We start from the raw sequence: 17,838 nt of genomic DNA on the forward strand, positions 1-17,838 counted from the left end.
CATGTCTCGGCCGTCCGGCCAGGTCACGCTGTGATCCCCATTCTGGGGGAGCCTTTCAAAGTCAGACCCCTCTGTCCTGTGCCTGATAGCGAAACCCTTCCTCCAGGCTCCCTGCCCCCCCTCGGGGCTTCCTAGCCCCCCTCGCCTCAGGCCCCCACCACTGGGCCCAGCCCTCGGGCTGTAGAGAAGCCCCACCTGTCCCCTCCCAGGCGAGCTTCCTTCTAGCCAGCGCCCTGCACGCAGCCTGAGTCACTTCCCCTTTGCAGCTTAACTGGCTGATCGGCCCCCCTTCCCCCCTTAACCCCGCTCTGTCAGGGCTGGTGCAGGGTCCTGGTCTGGAAAAGGTTGGGCCCCCAATCTGTGGGGTGGGGGAGGGGTTGTGCCGCAGGAATTGGGGCACTGCAAATAGCAGAGAAGAAAGGAGAATAGAATGGGGGGGTTAGATGGAGCAGACAGACTGACTAACAGACCACGCCCCCTGCAATCAGAGGTGGGTACCTCCAGGAGCGGCGTCAGGGTTTTTGCTGCCCTAGGCTGCAGGGCTCCTCCTCTGAGCATTCGGCGGCGGGGGGGGTCCTTCCGCTCCGCGTCTTCGGAGCACTTCGGCAGCGGGTCCCGGAGCGAGAGAAGGGCCTGCCGCCGAATTTCTGCCTAAGACCCGGAGTGGAAGGACCCCTTGCCACTGAATTTCCGCTGAGGGCGGCAAAATGCCACCCCTCAAATCCTACCGCCTAGGGTCGCCTAGTGGAAGCACCGGCCCTGGGTGCCTCCATGGTCATTCGCCCCCAGTGAGCCCCCAGCCATGCTGTGTGTGACCCCCTGCCCCACTTTCCCCTCTCAGACATCGACGAGTGCAACCAGACCCCAGATATCTGTGGCCCCAACGCCGCGTGTAACAACACCAGTGGGAGCTACTGGTGTGAGTGCCGGGCCGGCTACGTCCCCTCCAACGGGAACACGACCCTGTGCCAAGGTGGGTCCTGCCGCGGGGGGCAGGGAGGGGGCACCTAGGGGGCTGGGCAAGGTCTGGGGTTACACAGGCAGAGGTCTTGCCCGAGGGGGCAGCAAGCTGGGAACTGGTCTGGGATGTTGCGCCAGCCCCCCTGTTCCCCATGGACGGGGTCCCTCTGGGTCTCAGCCCTGGCCAGGGAGGGCTCAGCCTCCAAGCTCTCCCCTCCCCCAGCCCAGCCTGTCCGTCCACTGGGGTGTTTCCTGTTGTCTCAGAGCCACAGGCACCAGCGAGCCCAGGTCTGGCTCTGGGAGCGGAGCAGGGCCAGGCCGGGGAGGGGTGAGCAGGGCAGCCAAGGGCCGGGCATCTCCCCCCAGCAGTGCCTGTATTCCTGCTGCACGGCTGGATTCTCTGCCCTGGGAAGAGGCAGCTGGGGGGCTGGGCAGGGCCTGGGATTATACAGGCAGAGGTCCTGCCCGAAAGGGCAGCGAGCTGGGAATTGGTCTGGGATGGTGCTCCCCCCCTTACCTCCATGGATGGGGTCCCAACCCTAGCCAGGCAGGGCTCAGCCTCTAGGCTCTCACCTCCCACAGCCCAGCCTGTCCGTTCACTGGGGTGTTTCCTGTTGTCTCTGAACCACAGTCACCAGCGAGCCCAGGTCTGGCTTGGGGATCGGAGCAGGGGCCAGGCCGGGGCCAGGCTGGGTTGAGACTGATCCGTGCCGGAGCCAGGCCGGGGAGGGGTGAGCAGGTGCCTGGGGCCAGGTGTCTCTTCCTTAGGGTTGCCAACTGTCTAATCGCACGAACCCAAACACCTTGTCCAGTGATGAGCTCCCAAAATCCTGAGAACCGGTTCCCTACTGGGTCCACTCGCTCCGGGTTTTCAGTGGCATTTCGGTGGCGGGTCCTTCACCCGGAGCGAGTGAAGACCCCCTCCACCCCGCACCGCCAAAGTGCCGCCGAAGACCCGGTAGAGAACTGTACAGTGACTACAAGCCCCATGTGCCTGTCTTCCCCCCACACCCATCTGACCCCAACCCACGTCCTGCCCCCGACTGCCCCCCCGAGAACCCCCCTCTGCCACCGGGGTAGCAGCAGCAGCCTGGGGCTCCGGGGGCTATTTAAAGAGCAGGGTCGGTAGAAGCAGTGGGAGCCCTGGACTTTTTAAACAGCCCCCAGAGCCCCGCAGCCCTGCCCCAGGGCTCCAGCAGTGGGGCTCTGGTGGCAATTTAAAGGGCCTGGGGCTCCAGCCCCTGCTGGGAGCCCCAGGCCCTTTAAATTGCCCCCTGGGGAAGCCGGGCCACCCTGGTACGGTGCACCAGCTCTTGCGGTACGCCGTACCGGGGCATACCGGCTTACTTTCACCTCTGCCCCTACCCAACTCGTCCCGCTCCCTGTCCCCTGACTGCCCCAACTCCATCCACCACCACCCCGACAGACCCCCGGAACTCCCACACCTACCCAACCCCCCCATTCCCCGGCCCCTGACCGCCCCCCAGAACCTCCGCCCCCTCCAACATCTCCCTGCCCGGCCCCTGCCTTATCCAACCCCTCCTCCCAGCCCTGGCCCGGCCCCCTTACCATGCTGCTTAGGGCGGCGTGTAAGGATGCCGTGTGGCCTGCTGGAGCTCGCACCCCCCCCCCCCCCGGTTTACCTTGCTGCTTAAAGTGGCAGGAGCTGAGCTGCCCAGAGTGCTGGGGCCGGCGGCTCGGCACACTGCGGCTCTGCGAGGGGGGGAAGTGGGGGAGGGGCCGGGGGACCCTCGGCCTCCCCAGCTGGGAGCTCAGGTGGGGGCAGGACGGTACCGCAGGCCGAATGTGGCCCGGGGACCGGAGTTGTTTGCCTATCCACCTGCCTGCGCCTTTAACAGCCAGTTCTACACCGGCTTCTAAATTTAACAGCCGGTTCTTGCGAACTGGTGGGAACTGGCTCCAGCTCATCACTGCCCTTGTCCTGCCCCTTCTCCGAGGCCCCACCTCACCCACAGCATCCCTCTCCCTCCGTCGCTCACTCTCTCCCACCCTCACTCACTCTCCCCAGGCTGGGGAAGGGGGTTGGGGTGTGAGACGGGGTGCAGGCTCCGGGCTGAGCCTGGGGCAGGGGGTTGGGGTGTGGGAGGGGGAGCGGGATACAGGCTCTGGGAGGGAGTTTGGGTGCCAGAGGGGGCTCAGGTGGCGCTTACCTAGGGCAGCTCCTGGTCGGCAGCGCAGTGGGGCTAAGGCATGTGGAAAGGTGGGTTCTCCCCAGTGGGTGGAGGCGTCTGTACCCAGCAGGTCTCTCTGCAGAGCAGATGGAAACACGTCAAGAAGTCTCAGAGATGGGAGCAGGAGGGACAGGCAAAGCAGAGTGTAAATGGACGGGAGAGAGAGACAGAGTGAGATGGGGAGGAAGGGAGGGAGTTTTGTAGCAGCCGCATGTTAAACTATTGGCAGCACAGGACGGGCATATCGCCAGAGAGCAGCCAGCAGGGCTGGGAAGAGAAGGGGATTTTCCCCAGGCAGGAGTGAGTTGAGATGAAAATCTGATATGAAAACTCTAACGTCTGCTCCTCTCTTCCCATCGCTCCAAGCCCCCAGCATTAACTGCAGCGCTGAGTTCGAGGGAATCAAAGAGACGTGCAGGAATTTCTCTCTGCAGGTACGTTTGACCCCATCATTCATTTGTGGGGGATTTTGCCCTGTGTTTTGTACCACTAACATGGAAATTCCCAGACAGAAACCTTTGCTGTTTGTATTACGGTGACCCCTGTAAACCCCAATCCAAGATCAGGGCAATTCTGTGTTTGTTCCTTTCATCACTGGGACTCGATCCTCCTCATCCTTCTAGTAGAGCAGAAGAATTATTTCTCGTGTCTTGCTTACAACACCCCTGCTAATACGTCCCAGAATGAGATGCACTTTTTTTGCAACAGGATTACACTGTTGACTCATATTTAGCTTGTGATCCACTATGACCCCCAGATCCCTTTCCGCAGTGCTCCTTCCTAGGCAGTCAGTTCCCATTTGGTATGTGGGCAATTGATTGTTCCTTCCTAAATGCAGTACTTTGCATTTTTCTTTATTGAATTTCATCCTATTTACTTCAGACCATTTCTCCAGTTTGTCCAGATCATTTTGAACTTTAATCCTACCCTCCAAAGAACTTGCAACCCCTCCCAGCTTGGGATCATCCACAAATTTATAAGTGTTCTCTGTGTGCCATGATCTAAATCATTGATGAAGATTGTCATAGGTCTATTTCCCACTTTGAACTTTAGCGTCCAAAAGATGGGGACCTGCATGGACCCTTCTAAACTTAAATCCTCGTTTAGATCTGATAGCGCTGCCACCAACCAAAAATATAGTGTTGTGGTACACTTCCTGTTCCCTCCAAACTTTCCCTGGGGAACACAGATCCAAACTCCTTGGATCTTAACACAAGGAGAAATTAACCATTCCCCCTCCTTTCCCTCCCTGACGTTCCCCTCCCTGGGTTGCCTTGAGAGGCTCCACACTGAATCAAACGCCTTGAATCTAAAACAAAGAGGGATTCACCTTCCCCCTCCTCTTTTTCCCCCCCACCTATCCCTGGTGAATCAGACTAATCCCCTGAGGTCTCAAACAAGGGAAAAAATCAATCAGGTTCTTAAAAAGAAAAGCTTTAATTAAAGAAAGAAAAGTAAAAACTATCTCTGTAAAGTCAGGCTGGAAATGCTTACAGGGTATACAGCTTATAAAAAGTAAAGGGACTCCCCCCCTCTCCTAGCCTAAGCACAGTAACAGCAAACAAAAATAAAATATTTCTCCAGCAAACACACATTTGCAAATACAGAAATCAATCAAAAGACTAATCCGCCTTTTCTAATACTCACTATATTGAATAGAAGAGAATATTTCAGGAAGCTTGGAGAGCCTGGATGTACGTCTGGCCTCTCTTAATCCCAAGAGAGAACACCCCCCAAAACAAAGAACACAAAACAAAGACTTCCCTCCACCAAAATTTGAAAGTATCTTGTCCCCTTATTGGTCCTCTGGTCAGGTGTCAGCCAGGTCTACTGAGCTTGTTAACCCTTTACAGGTAAAAGAGACCTTAACCATCTGTTTATGACAAAGATATTGAACTGAACTGGACTAGAACTGATCCCTGCAGGACCCACCTCGATATGACCTTCCAGCTTGATTGTGAACCACTGATAACTACTCTCTGGGAATGGTTTTCCAACTAGTTCTGCACCCACCTTAGAGTGACTCTATATAGGTTGTATTTCCCTAGTTTGTTTATGAGGTCACGTGAGACAGTGTCAAAAGCCTCACTAAAGTCAAGATATACCACATCTGCTGCTTCCCCCCATCCCAGGCTTCTTACCCTGCCAAAGAAAGCTGTCAGGTTGATTTGACAGGATTTGTTCTTGACAATCCATGCTGACTGTTACTTATCACCTTATCATCTTCTAGGTGTTTGCAAATCGATATCAAATCTTCTAAAACTTCTGTAGCTTACACACCAAACTTACACCCCCATTGTCTTCCTGCAGGAGAGCATTGAATCTACAGATCATGTACTCTGATTTCTTCTGCTCATTTTCATGCTGTTTCTTTCCAATATGCACCTGCATGTCTCTCTGCATCTTCCTTCACTTCCTCTTTCCTCTACCCCACGAGCACTACATCATCTACAAAAGGCAGGTGCCAGGGGACTCCTCTCTGGCTGCTTTCTGTCAATGCATCCAGCACCAATGTGAACAAAAAGGGGCTTAATCCCAAGCCTTGATGTATTCCAGCTGTTACTAGAAACTGTTCCCTTTCTCCACATGAACCTCTCGCTGTGGCAACAGCACCATTGTACATGTCCTGAACATGTCTGGTATAAAAGCTTTATTCACTCAATGAGGGGTGTCAGGATCAGGCCCCTGCATAAGGCAAACACCAGTGTCGGTCGCCCTTCAGCGCTTGCAGAACTCACCCTCTGCCCTGGGTCTCTCTGCAGGGAAAGTGGAGCAGCAGAAGCAGCAGTTTTTGCTCATTCTTTAATTCGACCTTCGACATTTTGATGTCCACGTGCAGAGATGGGAGTGCAGCGTTATCACTGGAGGTGAGAGGCTCCGCCCCTGGAATGTGCCCTGCAGACTAGTGCCCCTGTGTGTACCCCAGAGCCCTGCGTGCTGCTGTGCCGGGTTAGGAGTCTCACTGGGTTGCGGGGGAGGGAGACATGTAGATACTCTTCAGACAAGATCTGTGCCCTCCCCTGCTGTGGGGAGGGGGGTGCACCCTCTAGTGGTGTTTGTCTGTGTCTGCAGGCACACGCCCTCGAGTGGTGTGAGGGCACGTTTGTGTTTGTCCACCCACATGTGCCCTCTAGTGTTCAGAACTGTTGTTGCTCATCAGAGGTGCTACACTATGAACAGTTAATGGGGATTCTCCCTCAGCTCATCTGTCAGTGACCTGAGTGTTTCAGGCAGCAGGATCTGGGCTCTATCCCTGCCCTGCCAGACATTTCTGAGCAGCTGCCGGATGCAGCATAGAGACAGCCTAGGAAGCCGTGGGCTTGTGACAATGTTGTTCCCTGGCATCTGTAATGGAGGGATGGGGGATGGGGGAGCAGGAACGAAGAAGGAAGGACAAAGGGTTCTAGCCCCAGTTGGCTTCAGGTCCCCGTGGGGTCCCGAGCCAGCCTCAGGGGATCTCCTTTGTAAAGGGCTCCCCCTCTGAGAGCACTGCAGCCCCCTGAACTGGGAGAGGCTGGGATGCCCAATGCCCCCTGGGAACACAGGGGACGTTGCACCTGAACCCCCGGACTCCTCGCTCCCAGGGCTTTTCCTTTCCTGTCCCCAGAACGTGACTCTCCGTTTCAACGCCCTCCTGAACAGCACCTCCCTCTGGGACGGCGGAGACAAGTGGGAGGTGGGGTCGGCCGTGACGGTCCTGCTGCAGAGCGTGGAACGGGCCGCGCTGGCCACTGCGCTCCGGTCTCTGGAGAGGACAACACAGAACGTGACGACAGAGTCTCTGGGTGAGCGGGGACGTGTGGCTCTCAGCGCCACCTGCTGGCTGCCGTGAGATACGGGGTTACACACTGTGCCCCAAATCCACTGGAAGTTAGAGCCTTTATACCATTGTGATGTGAGCCTGTGTTCAGTACAGACACAGAACAGCACGGCCCCTGCACCAGGAAATATAACCCAGCCCCGCCAGTGCCCCCAGGAGCAACAGCAAAGCCTGAGAGGGGTTTAAATGTAATATTTGGCATTTCACCACTAGGGGCTGCCACGCTGAGCCAGGCGACTCCCCCCACCTCCACTACTCCCCAGAGAGCAGCATCCCCAGGAAGACGGAGCCGGAATGGGGGCAGGGGAGATCAGTGTTACTTGGGGGGGCTCCAAACTTCCCTCTCCCACAGTGTGGAAGAGCCAAATGGAGTGGGAGGGGGTGGATCTGGCCCAGAATGGACAGATTCCCAGGGAAGTGGTTTCACAGCGAGGGGCTCTGTCATTCCTCACCCCCACCCCCCGCAGCTATCCAGACGCGGCTCGTCACAGGGAACTGCAGCCAGCACAGTGAGGTCTTCACGCTGAGCGCTCACGAGGAGACAATGGACGTGCACTGTGCTACAGTCACCGGGGCAGCCACACAAGGTACCATCCTGGGGAGGGCGACACCCGGGGCCCAAACCATGGCACAGAGCGGTTCCCAGGCACCGAACCCCAGTCTGGGTTCCCCCCTCCCTCCCTCCCCATGGATCCCCAGGCCGGCCCCGGCCTCTGTCTCTAGCCCTGGAGTGCTTCTTGCTGGCTGGGCCAGTGGTTCTCAGGCTGTGGCCATGGAGCTGACACCTTCGTTCCTGCCTGTCCCACAGCTTGAGCCCCCAGCAGTGAGGAGTTGGGGGCACAGAGGGGAGACGGCTCATGAGAGGGTCTCTGGTATGAAGTGGGCCCAGGGAATGGAAAGGGCAGGGACGCCCTAGTCTAGCTAGACCCCCAAATGGAGATGTGGGGGACCAGGTAACGTGGACCCTCAGCTGCCATATTCAGGGCCCCGAATCCTCCAGCACCAGGGGAAGCTCATCCCTGGCCAGCTCCTTTCCTGGTCTCATTGAGAAAATCTGTATCTTCATCTTTGCATCCTGCAGCTGGACGTTTCCAGCCAGTTAGTCCAGTGGCTAAACCTTAAGAGTTGTGGCCAGGATCCTGGGTTCCATTCCCAGATCTGCCACAGACTCTGTGACCCCTGGGCACCCGGCCGGCTCGTTCTTTGCCATTGTGTCCCCAGCTCCCTAACGAGGGATCATCTCCTCTCCCAGCTGGTGTGGGGGCTGCTGCTTTTATTTCCTACTCCACCCTGGACTCCATCATCAGTGCGAGACGTCTCAGTGAGGGAAATCAACGGGCTGGTGGGAAGCTGGAGAAGAGTCACCTCAACTCCAGGGTGGTGAGTGGGGCCGACGGAGACGGGAGCCCCGTTCACCTCTCCAGCCCCGCAAACTTCACCCTGCGCCACAGACAGGTGTGTGGAGGGAGATCCCCTCACTTTGCTCCCTAGCTGGGCTCCAGAGGGGTCTATAGAAGGCGCCATCTCCTGCCGGGCATTTGGACCGTGCTCCCTTTCTGGCTCCCAATGGTCCTGAGAAGAGGAGGCCTCCTTATTCCTGACGCCTTGGGGCTGGTTTACTGGAGGAGGTTACCGGGGGTCGCACCACGACACAGGGCTGTGCAAAGTGCTCTAGGGTAACAGCTCCGCCTAGCTCACCCCTGAGCCGGAATAACTGGAAAGCTGCTTTCTGTAGATAGTGGGGTTCAGGGAATCAGCATGAAACTCTTAGATATGGTAATGAAGTGGTTAGGGTGCATATGGTAATGAAGTGGTTAGGGTGCATAGGGCACACAGCACTGCCCTCTGCTGGATGTTGTCGGAACTGCTCAGCCATGTGCCATGTTCCCCAGTGCTAACGGCTAGCAAGGATTTATTACCCTTTCGCTCCAATAGCAGGGCCTGGGTTTTTGCAGCAGCAGGATCTGTGTTCTCTCTCCGCTGTCACCGGGATGGCTCCAGTGGGCACTGGGGGCTGCCTGGGGAGAGCTGTGGAGCTGTCAGTGGCCTCGGGTTTGCTATAGACATGTGATAGCAGAAATGACGTTCTGTGGTCCCGTGAGGATGAGGATGATTCTGTTGTGTTTCCAGGCCAAAAAAGAGGAGGAAGAGGCTCTCTGCGTCTACTGGAAAGTGGTGGCTGAGAGCAGCAGCTGGTCTCTGGACGGCTGCACCGCCGTGCACACGAACAGCACTCACACCACCTGCAGCTGTGACCATCTCTCCAGCTTCGCCGTCCTAATGGCTCCCACCGCAGTGACGGTATCTCACCGTGAGACTCGGGTCACAGGGCAGGACCCTGAGCTCCGCACCCAGCCGTGGGCAAAGCTCTCCCTGGAGCGACTGGAGGCTTTGCTGGGGAAAAGGCTGAGTCGGAGCCGAGGGGGCTGGGCTGGGGTCACTGGTGATTCTCCCTTTGCTGTGTTACAGGAGAGTTCCCCACTGACCATCATCACCTACGTGGGACTGACCCTCTCCCTGCTGTGCCTCTTCCTGGCCATCCTCACCTTCCTCCTGTGCCGCTCCATCCGCAACGTCAGCACCTCCCTCCACCTGCAGCTCTGCCTCTGCCTCTTCCTGGCCGACCTGCTCTTCCTCACCGTGGTGACCCGCCCCGGCAGTCAGGTACGGCCTGATTCTCCTCTGCCCTGTTCCTCCACTCGCAGCAGGGCTGGGGTGTGGGGCTTTGAACCCCTTGTGCTCCCTGGATTCTGGGCTGTGCAGGACACAGGGGGGATTCCCACAGGGACATTTCCACCCCGTTAGGCCCCTTCACACTGGGCACAGTGCTCTGAGTGTCCCCAACCCCTGGAGTTCAGCCAGTTCTATCCCTATGTCACAATCTCTGTGTCTCGATTCCTCTCCTACGTGACTTGCCCATGGTCACCCAGGGACTCTGTGGCAGGGCTGGGAACAGAACCTGGATCCCCTGAGCCCTGCTCCCCTCCTCTAACCACTAATCTCTGCTCCCTTCCTGCATCAGCAATGTGCACCCGCAGAACCCTCCATAGACCGAGGAACCTGCCGTCTCTGGGTCACGGAGCGCTGTACCTGGAGAGCTGTGCAAGCAGGAATCCCGGTGTGACACACACACACACCCAGCAGGTCTCCCCTATACTCAGCATTTCCCTTCCCCACCGCAGTGTCCCTGGGCTCTCTGTCTCCCCCAGGTGGCGTGTGCTGTCATTGCTGGCCTCCTGCACTACCTCTTCCTGGCCTGCTTCACCTGGATGTTCCTGGAGGGGCTGCACCTCTTCCTCACCGTCAGGAACCTGAAGGTCGTGAATTACACCAGCGCCAGCCGGTTCAAGAAGAGATTCATGTACCCGTTCGGCTACGGATTCCCAGCCCTGGTGGTGGCTATTTCTGCAGCGGTGAATCCTGGTGGCTACGGAACTTCCACACAGTATGTGCAGCGCCCGTCCCTAAGTAGGGTGACCAGACGTCCCCATGTTTGGGTGTTTGTCCCGCGGCTCGACTGATCTTTGGTCGGGACGCAATTTGTCCTGATATTTTGCTCCGCCGGCAGCACTCAGGTTTTTTTTTTTGGTTCGCTGGCGGACCCTCCTCTCCCACATGTCCCGATATTTTCTTCATCTCATCTGGTCAGCCAGTCCCTAAGGGGAGCTGGGATGTGGCTTCCATGCGGTTGTCCGGCTCACCCCAGGTCTGACTTGAACCTAGATTTCCCGGCTCGCCCTGCCTGGGAGCTGAATGTCCCCCTGGGACCCTTCCCATCCCCAGGGACACTAAGCTGCCCCAAGCGCTGCAGTTGAGTTGCCCCCTGTCAGACATCTACACTCCTCACCCCACTGACGATGCGGAAGAACAAGCCAGAAAGATCCCAGCTTGACTCCCAGCTCCCAGGCTGGGTTTGTGGGGCTGGTGGGTAGTGAACAAATGCACCTTCTTACTGTGTGCAAATCCCTGAGGATCCCCTCTCTAAAGTGAGCGACTCCACTAAAACAGGGCGTGGCGTGTTCTAAATCAGGGCAGCTCCACTTCCTTCAGTGCAGCTAGGCCAATGTCCATCCGCTGCATGTCTGGCCCTCCATCAATACTGCGCCCATCCACCAGAAAGGGTCATGTGAGGAGGTGGAAGAGGAAGTGGTGGCTGAAAGCAGGAAATGCTGAGGTACATGGGAAGGGCCGTTAGCCTGCTACCTGCAAGAGAGTCGGCCATGTCACAGGCAGGCTGAGATCCATCTCGCTTTTGAGAGCCAGCTGCCCTGTGACACCCCCTCTCTGTCCCCGGGGCTGAAAAAGAGCAGTAATCCCATTAAAGTCACCTTCTTCTTCCTCCCTCCCTGTAGCTGCTGGCTCAGCCTGGACAGAGGCTTTCGTTGGAGCTTCCTGGGTCCAGTCTGTGCCATAATCCTGGTGGGTACCTCACAGAACCACAGGGCCCCATTCTCCTCTCACCTCTGTGACACCATTGATTTCAGTGAAGCAGGGAGGGGAACGTGGCCCATAAAACACAAGGAAAGACCCAGTTAGGTCCCACCTGGCTAATCTGCTGTGGTCAGTCCCGGGATGAGTCCCTGTGCTGTGTCCCCAGGCCTACAGCCGTTACTCGGGCCCAGCTCCCAGGGACGTCAGCAGGAGTTTTGCCAGGTGAAGACAGAAGAGTTTGGTCTAGTCGAGTTCATGACCCAAGGAACGAGGAAGGGAGAGAGCTGCACTCTGCAGTGGTTTTTGTAGGGCGGAAACAAATGTCCCTCCATATTCCTCCCTACCCCCTGGGGAAGTTGGGGAGGGAGGGCAGGGGGGATTTGTTACAGCCTGGAAGTGGCAGGAAATATTCTAGAGGCAGGATCTGGAATCTCTGAGCCAGATTCTGCTCTCAGTTACACCAGTGTAAACCCAAAATAACTCCTGACTCCACTGGAGAGGCTCCATATTGAACTCTGAGCAGCATCTGGCCTCTGTGATCCCATTGATCCATCTCAGCCCTGGCTGTGCTGTCAGCTCCACGCATGGGGAGGGACCGAGAGCTGCCAGGGGATATTACAATAGAGGGGATGATTCCCACTGGAAATGAGCAGTCCCTGGTTCTGCAGTGTTCGGCTCGGTCCCCTGGGATCGTTCTGTGCCACAGCTGGAGTCACCGGCCCCAGATGGGATGTTTTACAGGAAATATTTCCCACTCTTCCCACTGATAAATATAACGTTCTTTGCCCTGACCCTGTGGATCCTGAGAAACAGACTCTCCTCCCTCAATGCAGATGTGTCCACCCTCAGAGACCACAGGTGAGACGGCAACAAAACAATCCTGGAGGGTCAGATGCCTTGGTTTGGAGGGTCTTTGGCACCGGTGTGAGGGATTTCAGGAGGGGAACAGCATATCTAGGGTCCATGGGAATGAATTCCCAGTTTGTTTGCATCGAGAGTAACCCTGTCCCACACAGGAAAGCAGGGGCCGGTAGCTCCACCCCACTCTGCCCGGATCCTCCTGACCCAATCGCTCTCCATAGGGTTATTGTAACGGGATCTCTCCATCTGCCTTTACCCAGGTTACTGACCTTTAAAGCCATCGCCCAACTCTTCATTCTGGGCTGCTCATGGAGCCTGGGTCTCCTCCAAGTCGGCCCAGCAGCCACGGTCATGGCGTATTTATTCACCATCATCAACAGCCTGCAGGGAGCCTTCATCTTCCTGGTGCACTGTCTCCTCAATTGCCAGGTAATGCCCACGGCCCGTTAGCGCCCACCCAGCACCTTCACCGGCCTCACGGTGGCCATGTCTGATCTTCTCAGCGTTAGTTACATAGTGCAGTGACCGTGTCCCTCCCTCTCTAGGTGAGAGAGCAGTACAGGAGATGGATCAAGGGATTCCGAATGTTCAGCTCAAAATCTCAGCCATCCGATCTATCCATGTCTGCTGTCCCCACCACCAGCACCAAGACGGTAAGAGGTCCTCTGCTCTACTCCAATACCAGCCTGTGACACAGTCATCTCTAGCTGGGTCTCATCACTGCTGTAAAGGTGCTTTGCCCCCTTAGTGATGCAGGATTGGTTATGAGCCAACTGGGAACGTCACTGCAAGTGTCAGTGACAGTCGGTCACTATCGAGGGGTATCCTAGATGTCTTAGGCACCAGAACAGAATGTCCTGTCCTGGCACCTCCGCGTTCCCTTCCCTTGGCTCTCCTGGGAGCTCCAGGGGTCACTCACTGTGGACTAGGCAGGCATTGGCTCTTGCAGTGTCATGATCTGAATAGATCAGATTGTCCCCTGGGACTGAAACCTTGTCAGTGCAGACGGATCATCCCCAATGAGCAGTCAGCACCATGAAGAATTTCCCTTGGCTCCATTATCCCAATGGGTCAGGATCCAGGGGCTTTGTGTGTTACCTTCCAGAGACAACCCACCAGTTTGCACATTACACTCTCAGTGGCCTTGGAACCTATTGTCATTTTTTCTGCTTTTCTTGCCAGGACTAACCCTTCTGCCAAGCGGAGTCGGCAGCAACCAGGACCAGGGTCAATACCTAGTGGGTTCCAATACAAAACCGAACCGACTGGAGCCCCCCATGACGTTGTGCTCCATGTGCTTTATGGAAATATGCTCATGAATATGACATAACTGGAATATGCTTTACGCTAAATACCCCTTGGATGGTGTCTTTAGAAAGCTTGTAATCTGTTAAGTGTGTTCATCCTGTTTGTTTACATGAATTGTTTGGGTGAGTGGGAGCTCTGAGGTTCCCTGCTCCCCACGGCAGCTGAGCAGTTGTGGGGGATCCCACTGCCTGCAGCGGCAGGGAGCTCCAGTTCCCCGCCTCCTGCGGCAAGTGGGAGGTTTAGGGTCCCCCACTGCCCATGAGGGAAGGCTGCTGCAGGGCCTTCTCATCTCCCACGGCAGCTGAGAGCCCCAGGGGGTCCCCCTCTTCCTGCCAGGGCTGGGCAACTACGGGGAGTCCCCCACTACCAACAGCAGGGCAGCCGGGGACGCTTGGTGGTGGAGACGGCCTTCCCCGTCCACGCCACCGAGCCACACGCAACCCCCTTCCACCGCACCAAGATGATCGGCATTGCGGCTGAGCCCCTTGGGGAGGAGACAGGCCTGGGCAGTGGGGCATCGCCAGGTAGGGTCCAGCAGAGGTGTCTCGGGGGTGCCCCATGGCCTTCCTCCCCCATCAGACTAGGAAGCTTCCCGCCCCCTGGCCAGTTATGGGGTGGGGATTATTGGGGGGTAACGCTAATTGGAGGGGAAAGACCTCATGTCCGTGACCTCTGTGACATAATCGTAGCTTTAGCCATGAGCAAACTCCTACCCCAGAATATACTGAGCAATGTCTTTCCTGGGTGTGGGAAGCCCTGTTAGAACCACCTCCAGCAGCTGGAATATTCCACAGAAAAATCAGGCGTAACCCCATTGAATTCAGTAGAGTTAATCCTGCCCTGCACCCGGGTAACTGAGAGCAGTAGCTGGCCCACCTCAGCACCACACTGGTGTCCTGCAGCTCTGACTCGTCTCTCAAAGCCCTGGGAAGTGACCAGTCTCCAATCTCAAGGGTGGATTCTCAGGGGAAGGAATAACCAACATCCTGGTGAGGAACCCAAAGGGAGATCGTCCCTAGGACATGACAAGGGCTTGTGGTTGAGGAGATACCAAGAGCCTTTCACCTCCAGAGCAGCAGCTGACCCCTTGTTGAGCAGAGGGGCCAGACCAGCCTGTGCTGGACCTGCACCCTAAGACTACCTACGTCTTCTGTAGCTCATTTCCTCAGAAGGTCTCAATGTCCTTTACAAAGGAGGCTATTATCAATATCCCCATGTTACATAAGGTTCCTGGGAAACAAGTGGGGGTGATAGATGGAACACATATCCCTATCTTGGCACCAGACCACCTTGCCAAAGAGAACATAAACCGAAAGGGATACTGCTCAATGGTGTTGCAGGTGCTGGTGGATCACAAGGGCCGTTTCACCAACATCAGTGTGGAATGGTCAGGAAATGTACATGATGCCGGCAGCTTTAGGAACTCCAGTCTCTTCAGAAAGCCGCAAGAAGGAACTTTCTTTCCAGAGTGCAAAATAACCATTGTTGACGTTGAAATGCCAATTGTTATCCTTGGAGATCCAGCCTATGCCTTGCTCCCGTGGTTCATGAAGCTGTACACAGGCAGCCTGGACAGCTGTAAGGAGCAGTTTAACCATAGGCTGAGCAAGTGCAGAATGGTGGTGGAATGTGCCTTTGGATGTTTAAAAGCCCGCTGGTGTAGTTTGCTAACTAATTTAGATCTCAGTGAAAGCAGTATTCCCATTGTTGTTGCTGCTTGCGGTGTGCTCCGCAATATCTGTGAAACAAAGGGAGAAAAGTTTCCGGTGTGGTGAGGGGTGGAGGCAGATTGCCTGGCAGCCAACTCTGAGCAGCCAGACACCAGGGCAATAAGAAGAGCACATTGAGGCGCACTGTGTCTCCGTGAGGCTTTGAAAACTAGTTTCATCCATGACCCACAGTGATGTGAAACTTATGTGTGTTGTTCCTTACCAGAGGGGTAGCCGTGTTAGTCTGGATCTGTAAAAGCAGCAAAGAATCCTGTGGCACCTTATAGACTAACAGACTTTTGCAGCATGAGCTTTCGTGGGTGAATACCCACTTCTTCGGCTGCTGTTCCTTACCAAGCTGCCCCCTTCATTGCATGTCCCCCCCACCGTAAACTACACCCCCGCTGACCACAGTGTGCTGAGCGAATAAAGAGCCTTTTCTCCTCAAGCCATTGACTTTTATTAGTCTCACAAACACTGATGAGAGTCAGCAAAGAAAAGTAAAGATGAACTGGGGCTATGGGGCTGATAACACTGTGAGGTGGGGGAGAAACAAGGACGGGTTGCCTACAATTTGTACCACAATAACAATCAAAGCTGTGGGAATGGGGCCTTCTGTTCCTTGTCCTCTCCCCTGGAGTTGAGTACAAGGGATACCGGAGCTTCCCCTCTCCTCCCGCCCCCATCCTAGGACATCTGGGAGAGAAGGATGTGGAGCTTGGCAACAAGGGCAGCAGGTTCAGCATAGGGTGCAGCAGGACTCTAGTGTCCAGCTGCCTTTCTTCAACCTCAGCCAGACGCCTCAACATGTCTGTTTGCTCCCTCATAATCCGAACCATCTCGTCCTGCGTGTCATGCTCCTGTTCCCTGCATACTCTCCTAGCCTCACGGTCACTGTGCATGTTCTCCTGACACTGCAATCCTCCATGCACTGAGCTCGGTCTTGTCACTCTCGGAGCCACGCATTAACTCATTGAACATGTCCTCCCGAGCCTTCTTTTTCCACCTTCTAGTCTGGAAAAGTCACTGTGCTGGTGTGGAGGATGCGACCACGGACAAGGTTTCAGCTGCAAAGAATGCAAAGCACAAGGGTAGCATTGACAGTGCAGACATTGTTTAAGGTGCAAGGTTAAATCTTTTCATAAAAGAAACAGCCCTCAATGCACTTCCCCACGAGCTACTGTGACGGTACCTCCCATAAGGCTTTATGGGACTATGACATAACTGGAATATGTTTTGTGCTGCCTGTGCCATGTAACATATCTCTGTAAAGGTTATGGTCTGCTATATCTGTTTATCCTATTTGTACACATATATCATTTTCTACTTGAGGTTAAGAATATTGGCTGTATACTTGCTTGGTTTCTAAGTAAGCTTTGTGAGGCTTTTGGTCAGTTTCTTTAGGAAGGAATTCACAAGGTTAAGTACCTGATCAGGAAGCACTTGGGGAACAATGCGTCTTGGAAGGCTCCAATCCACATAAGTCCTGGAGATATACAAGACACCATGTGGACAATGGCTTCTGCCTGCAAAGACTGAGAGTCATGCATGGACATGTGACTTGCCCAGGTGACTCCAGAACTCCATCTCAGAGCTGGATTTGCATAGGGAGCGAGGAGGGGGATCTCCACCCACAAGAGAAAGTCTATTTAAACCCAAGAGAGACCCCTCCATTGGGTCTTCAGCTGGCTAAAGAAGGAGCCTCTTCACCCCCCAGGATACTTGAAGGAAACTGGAGCACAGGACAGTAACTACAGGGGGTGTGAGTGATTTGCTGGACCCAGGCGAAAAGGAGATTAGCCTGTAAAAGGGAGCATTCTGGAACTGGTGAGGATCTTATCTGTATTTGGTTTGTTTAGACATAGATTTGCGCATTTTATTTTATTTTGCTTGGTGACTTACTTTGTTCTGTCTGTTACTACTTGCAGCCACTTAAATCCTACTTTCTGTATTTAATAAAATCACTTTTTACTTATAGACTCATAGACTTTAAGGTCAGAAGGGACCATTTTGATCATCTAGTCTGACCTCCTGCACAATTCAGGCAACAGAACCTTACCCATCCACTTCTATAACAAACCCCTAACCTATGTCTGAGTTATTGAAGTCCTCAAATTGTGGTTTGAAGACCTCAAGCTGCAGAGAATCCTCCAGCAAGTGACCCGTGCCCCACACTGCAGAGGAAGGCGAAAAAACTCCAGGGCCTCTGCCAATCTGCCCCAGAGGAAAATTCCTTCCTGACCCCAAATATGGCGATCAGTTAAACTCTGAGCATGTGGGCAAGACTCACCCGCCACCGCCCAGGAAAGAATTCTCTGCAGTAACTCAGATCCCATCCCATCTAACATCCCATCCCAGACCACTGGGCATACTTACCTGCTGATAATAAGGTAATTAATAATTAATTAACTCAGAGTGTGTATTAATACCTGGGGGAGCAGACAACTGTGCATATCTCTCTATCAGTGCTATAGAGGGTGAACAATTTATGAGTTTACCCTGCATAAGCTTTATACAGGGTGTCACGGACTCACAGATCATGCCCACTCGTGGCCCC

At 55.2% G+C, this 17,838-nt stretch overlaps 1 protein-coding gene across 1 annotated transcript in view; it reads left to right on the top strand.

Annotated features, from left to right (window-relative positions):
• LOC123353467 (adhesion G protein-coupled receptor E3-like) overlaps positions 1-15,634 on the top strand; it is a 37,738-nt gene extending 22,104 nt beyond the window's left edge. The window contains exons 5-18 of the mRNA XM_044994570.1: positions 842-973; positions 3,519-3,586; positions 5,915-6,019; positions 6,760-6,937; positions 7,440-7,559; positions 8,225-8,427; positions 9,103-9,273; positions 9,442-9,636; positions 10,182-10,417; positions 11,325-11,391; positions 12,170-12,261; positions 12,525-12,693; positions 12,810-12,917; positions 13,447-15,634. Of these exons, the coding sequence (XP_044850505.1) occupies positions 842-973; positions 3,519-3,586; positions 5,915-6,019; positions 6,760-6,937; positions 7,440-7,559; positions 8,225-8,427; positions 9,103-9,273; positions 9,442-9,636; positions 10,182-10,417; positions 11,325-11,391; positions 12,170-12,261; positions 12,525-12,693; positions 12,810-12,917; positions 13,447-13,452 (1,850 nt within the window). The 3' untranslated portion in view covers positions 13,453-15,634. The remainder of the gene's footprint in view (positions 1-841; positions 974-3,518; positions 3,587-5,914; positions 6,020-6,759; positions 6,938-7,439; positions 7,560-8,224; positions 8,428-9,102; positions 9,274-9,441; positions 9,637-10,181; positions 10,418-11,324; positions 11,392-12,169; positions 12,262-12,524; positions 12,694-12,809; positions 12,918-13,446) is intronic.
• The last annotated feature ends 2,204 nt before the right edge of the window (positions 15,635-17,838 follow it).

The sequence above is a fragment of the Mauremys mutica genome, chromosome 20 (genome assembly GCF_020497125.1).
Source record: "Mauremys mutica isolate MM-2020 ecotype Southern chromosome 20, ASM2049712v1, whole genome shotgun sequence".
Classification (NCBI taxonomy): Eukaryota; Metazoa; Chordata; order Testudines; family Geoemydidae; genus Mauremys; species Mauremys mutica.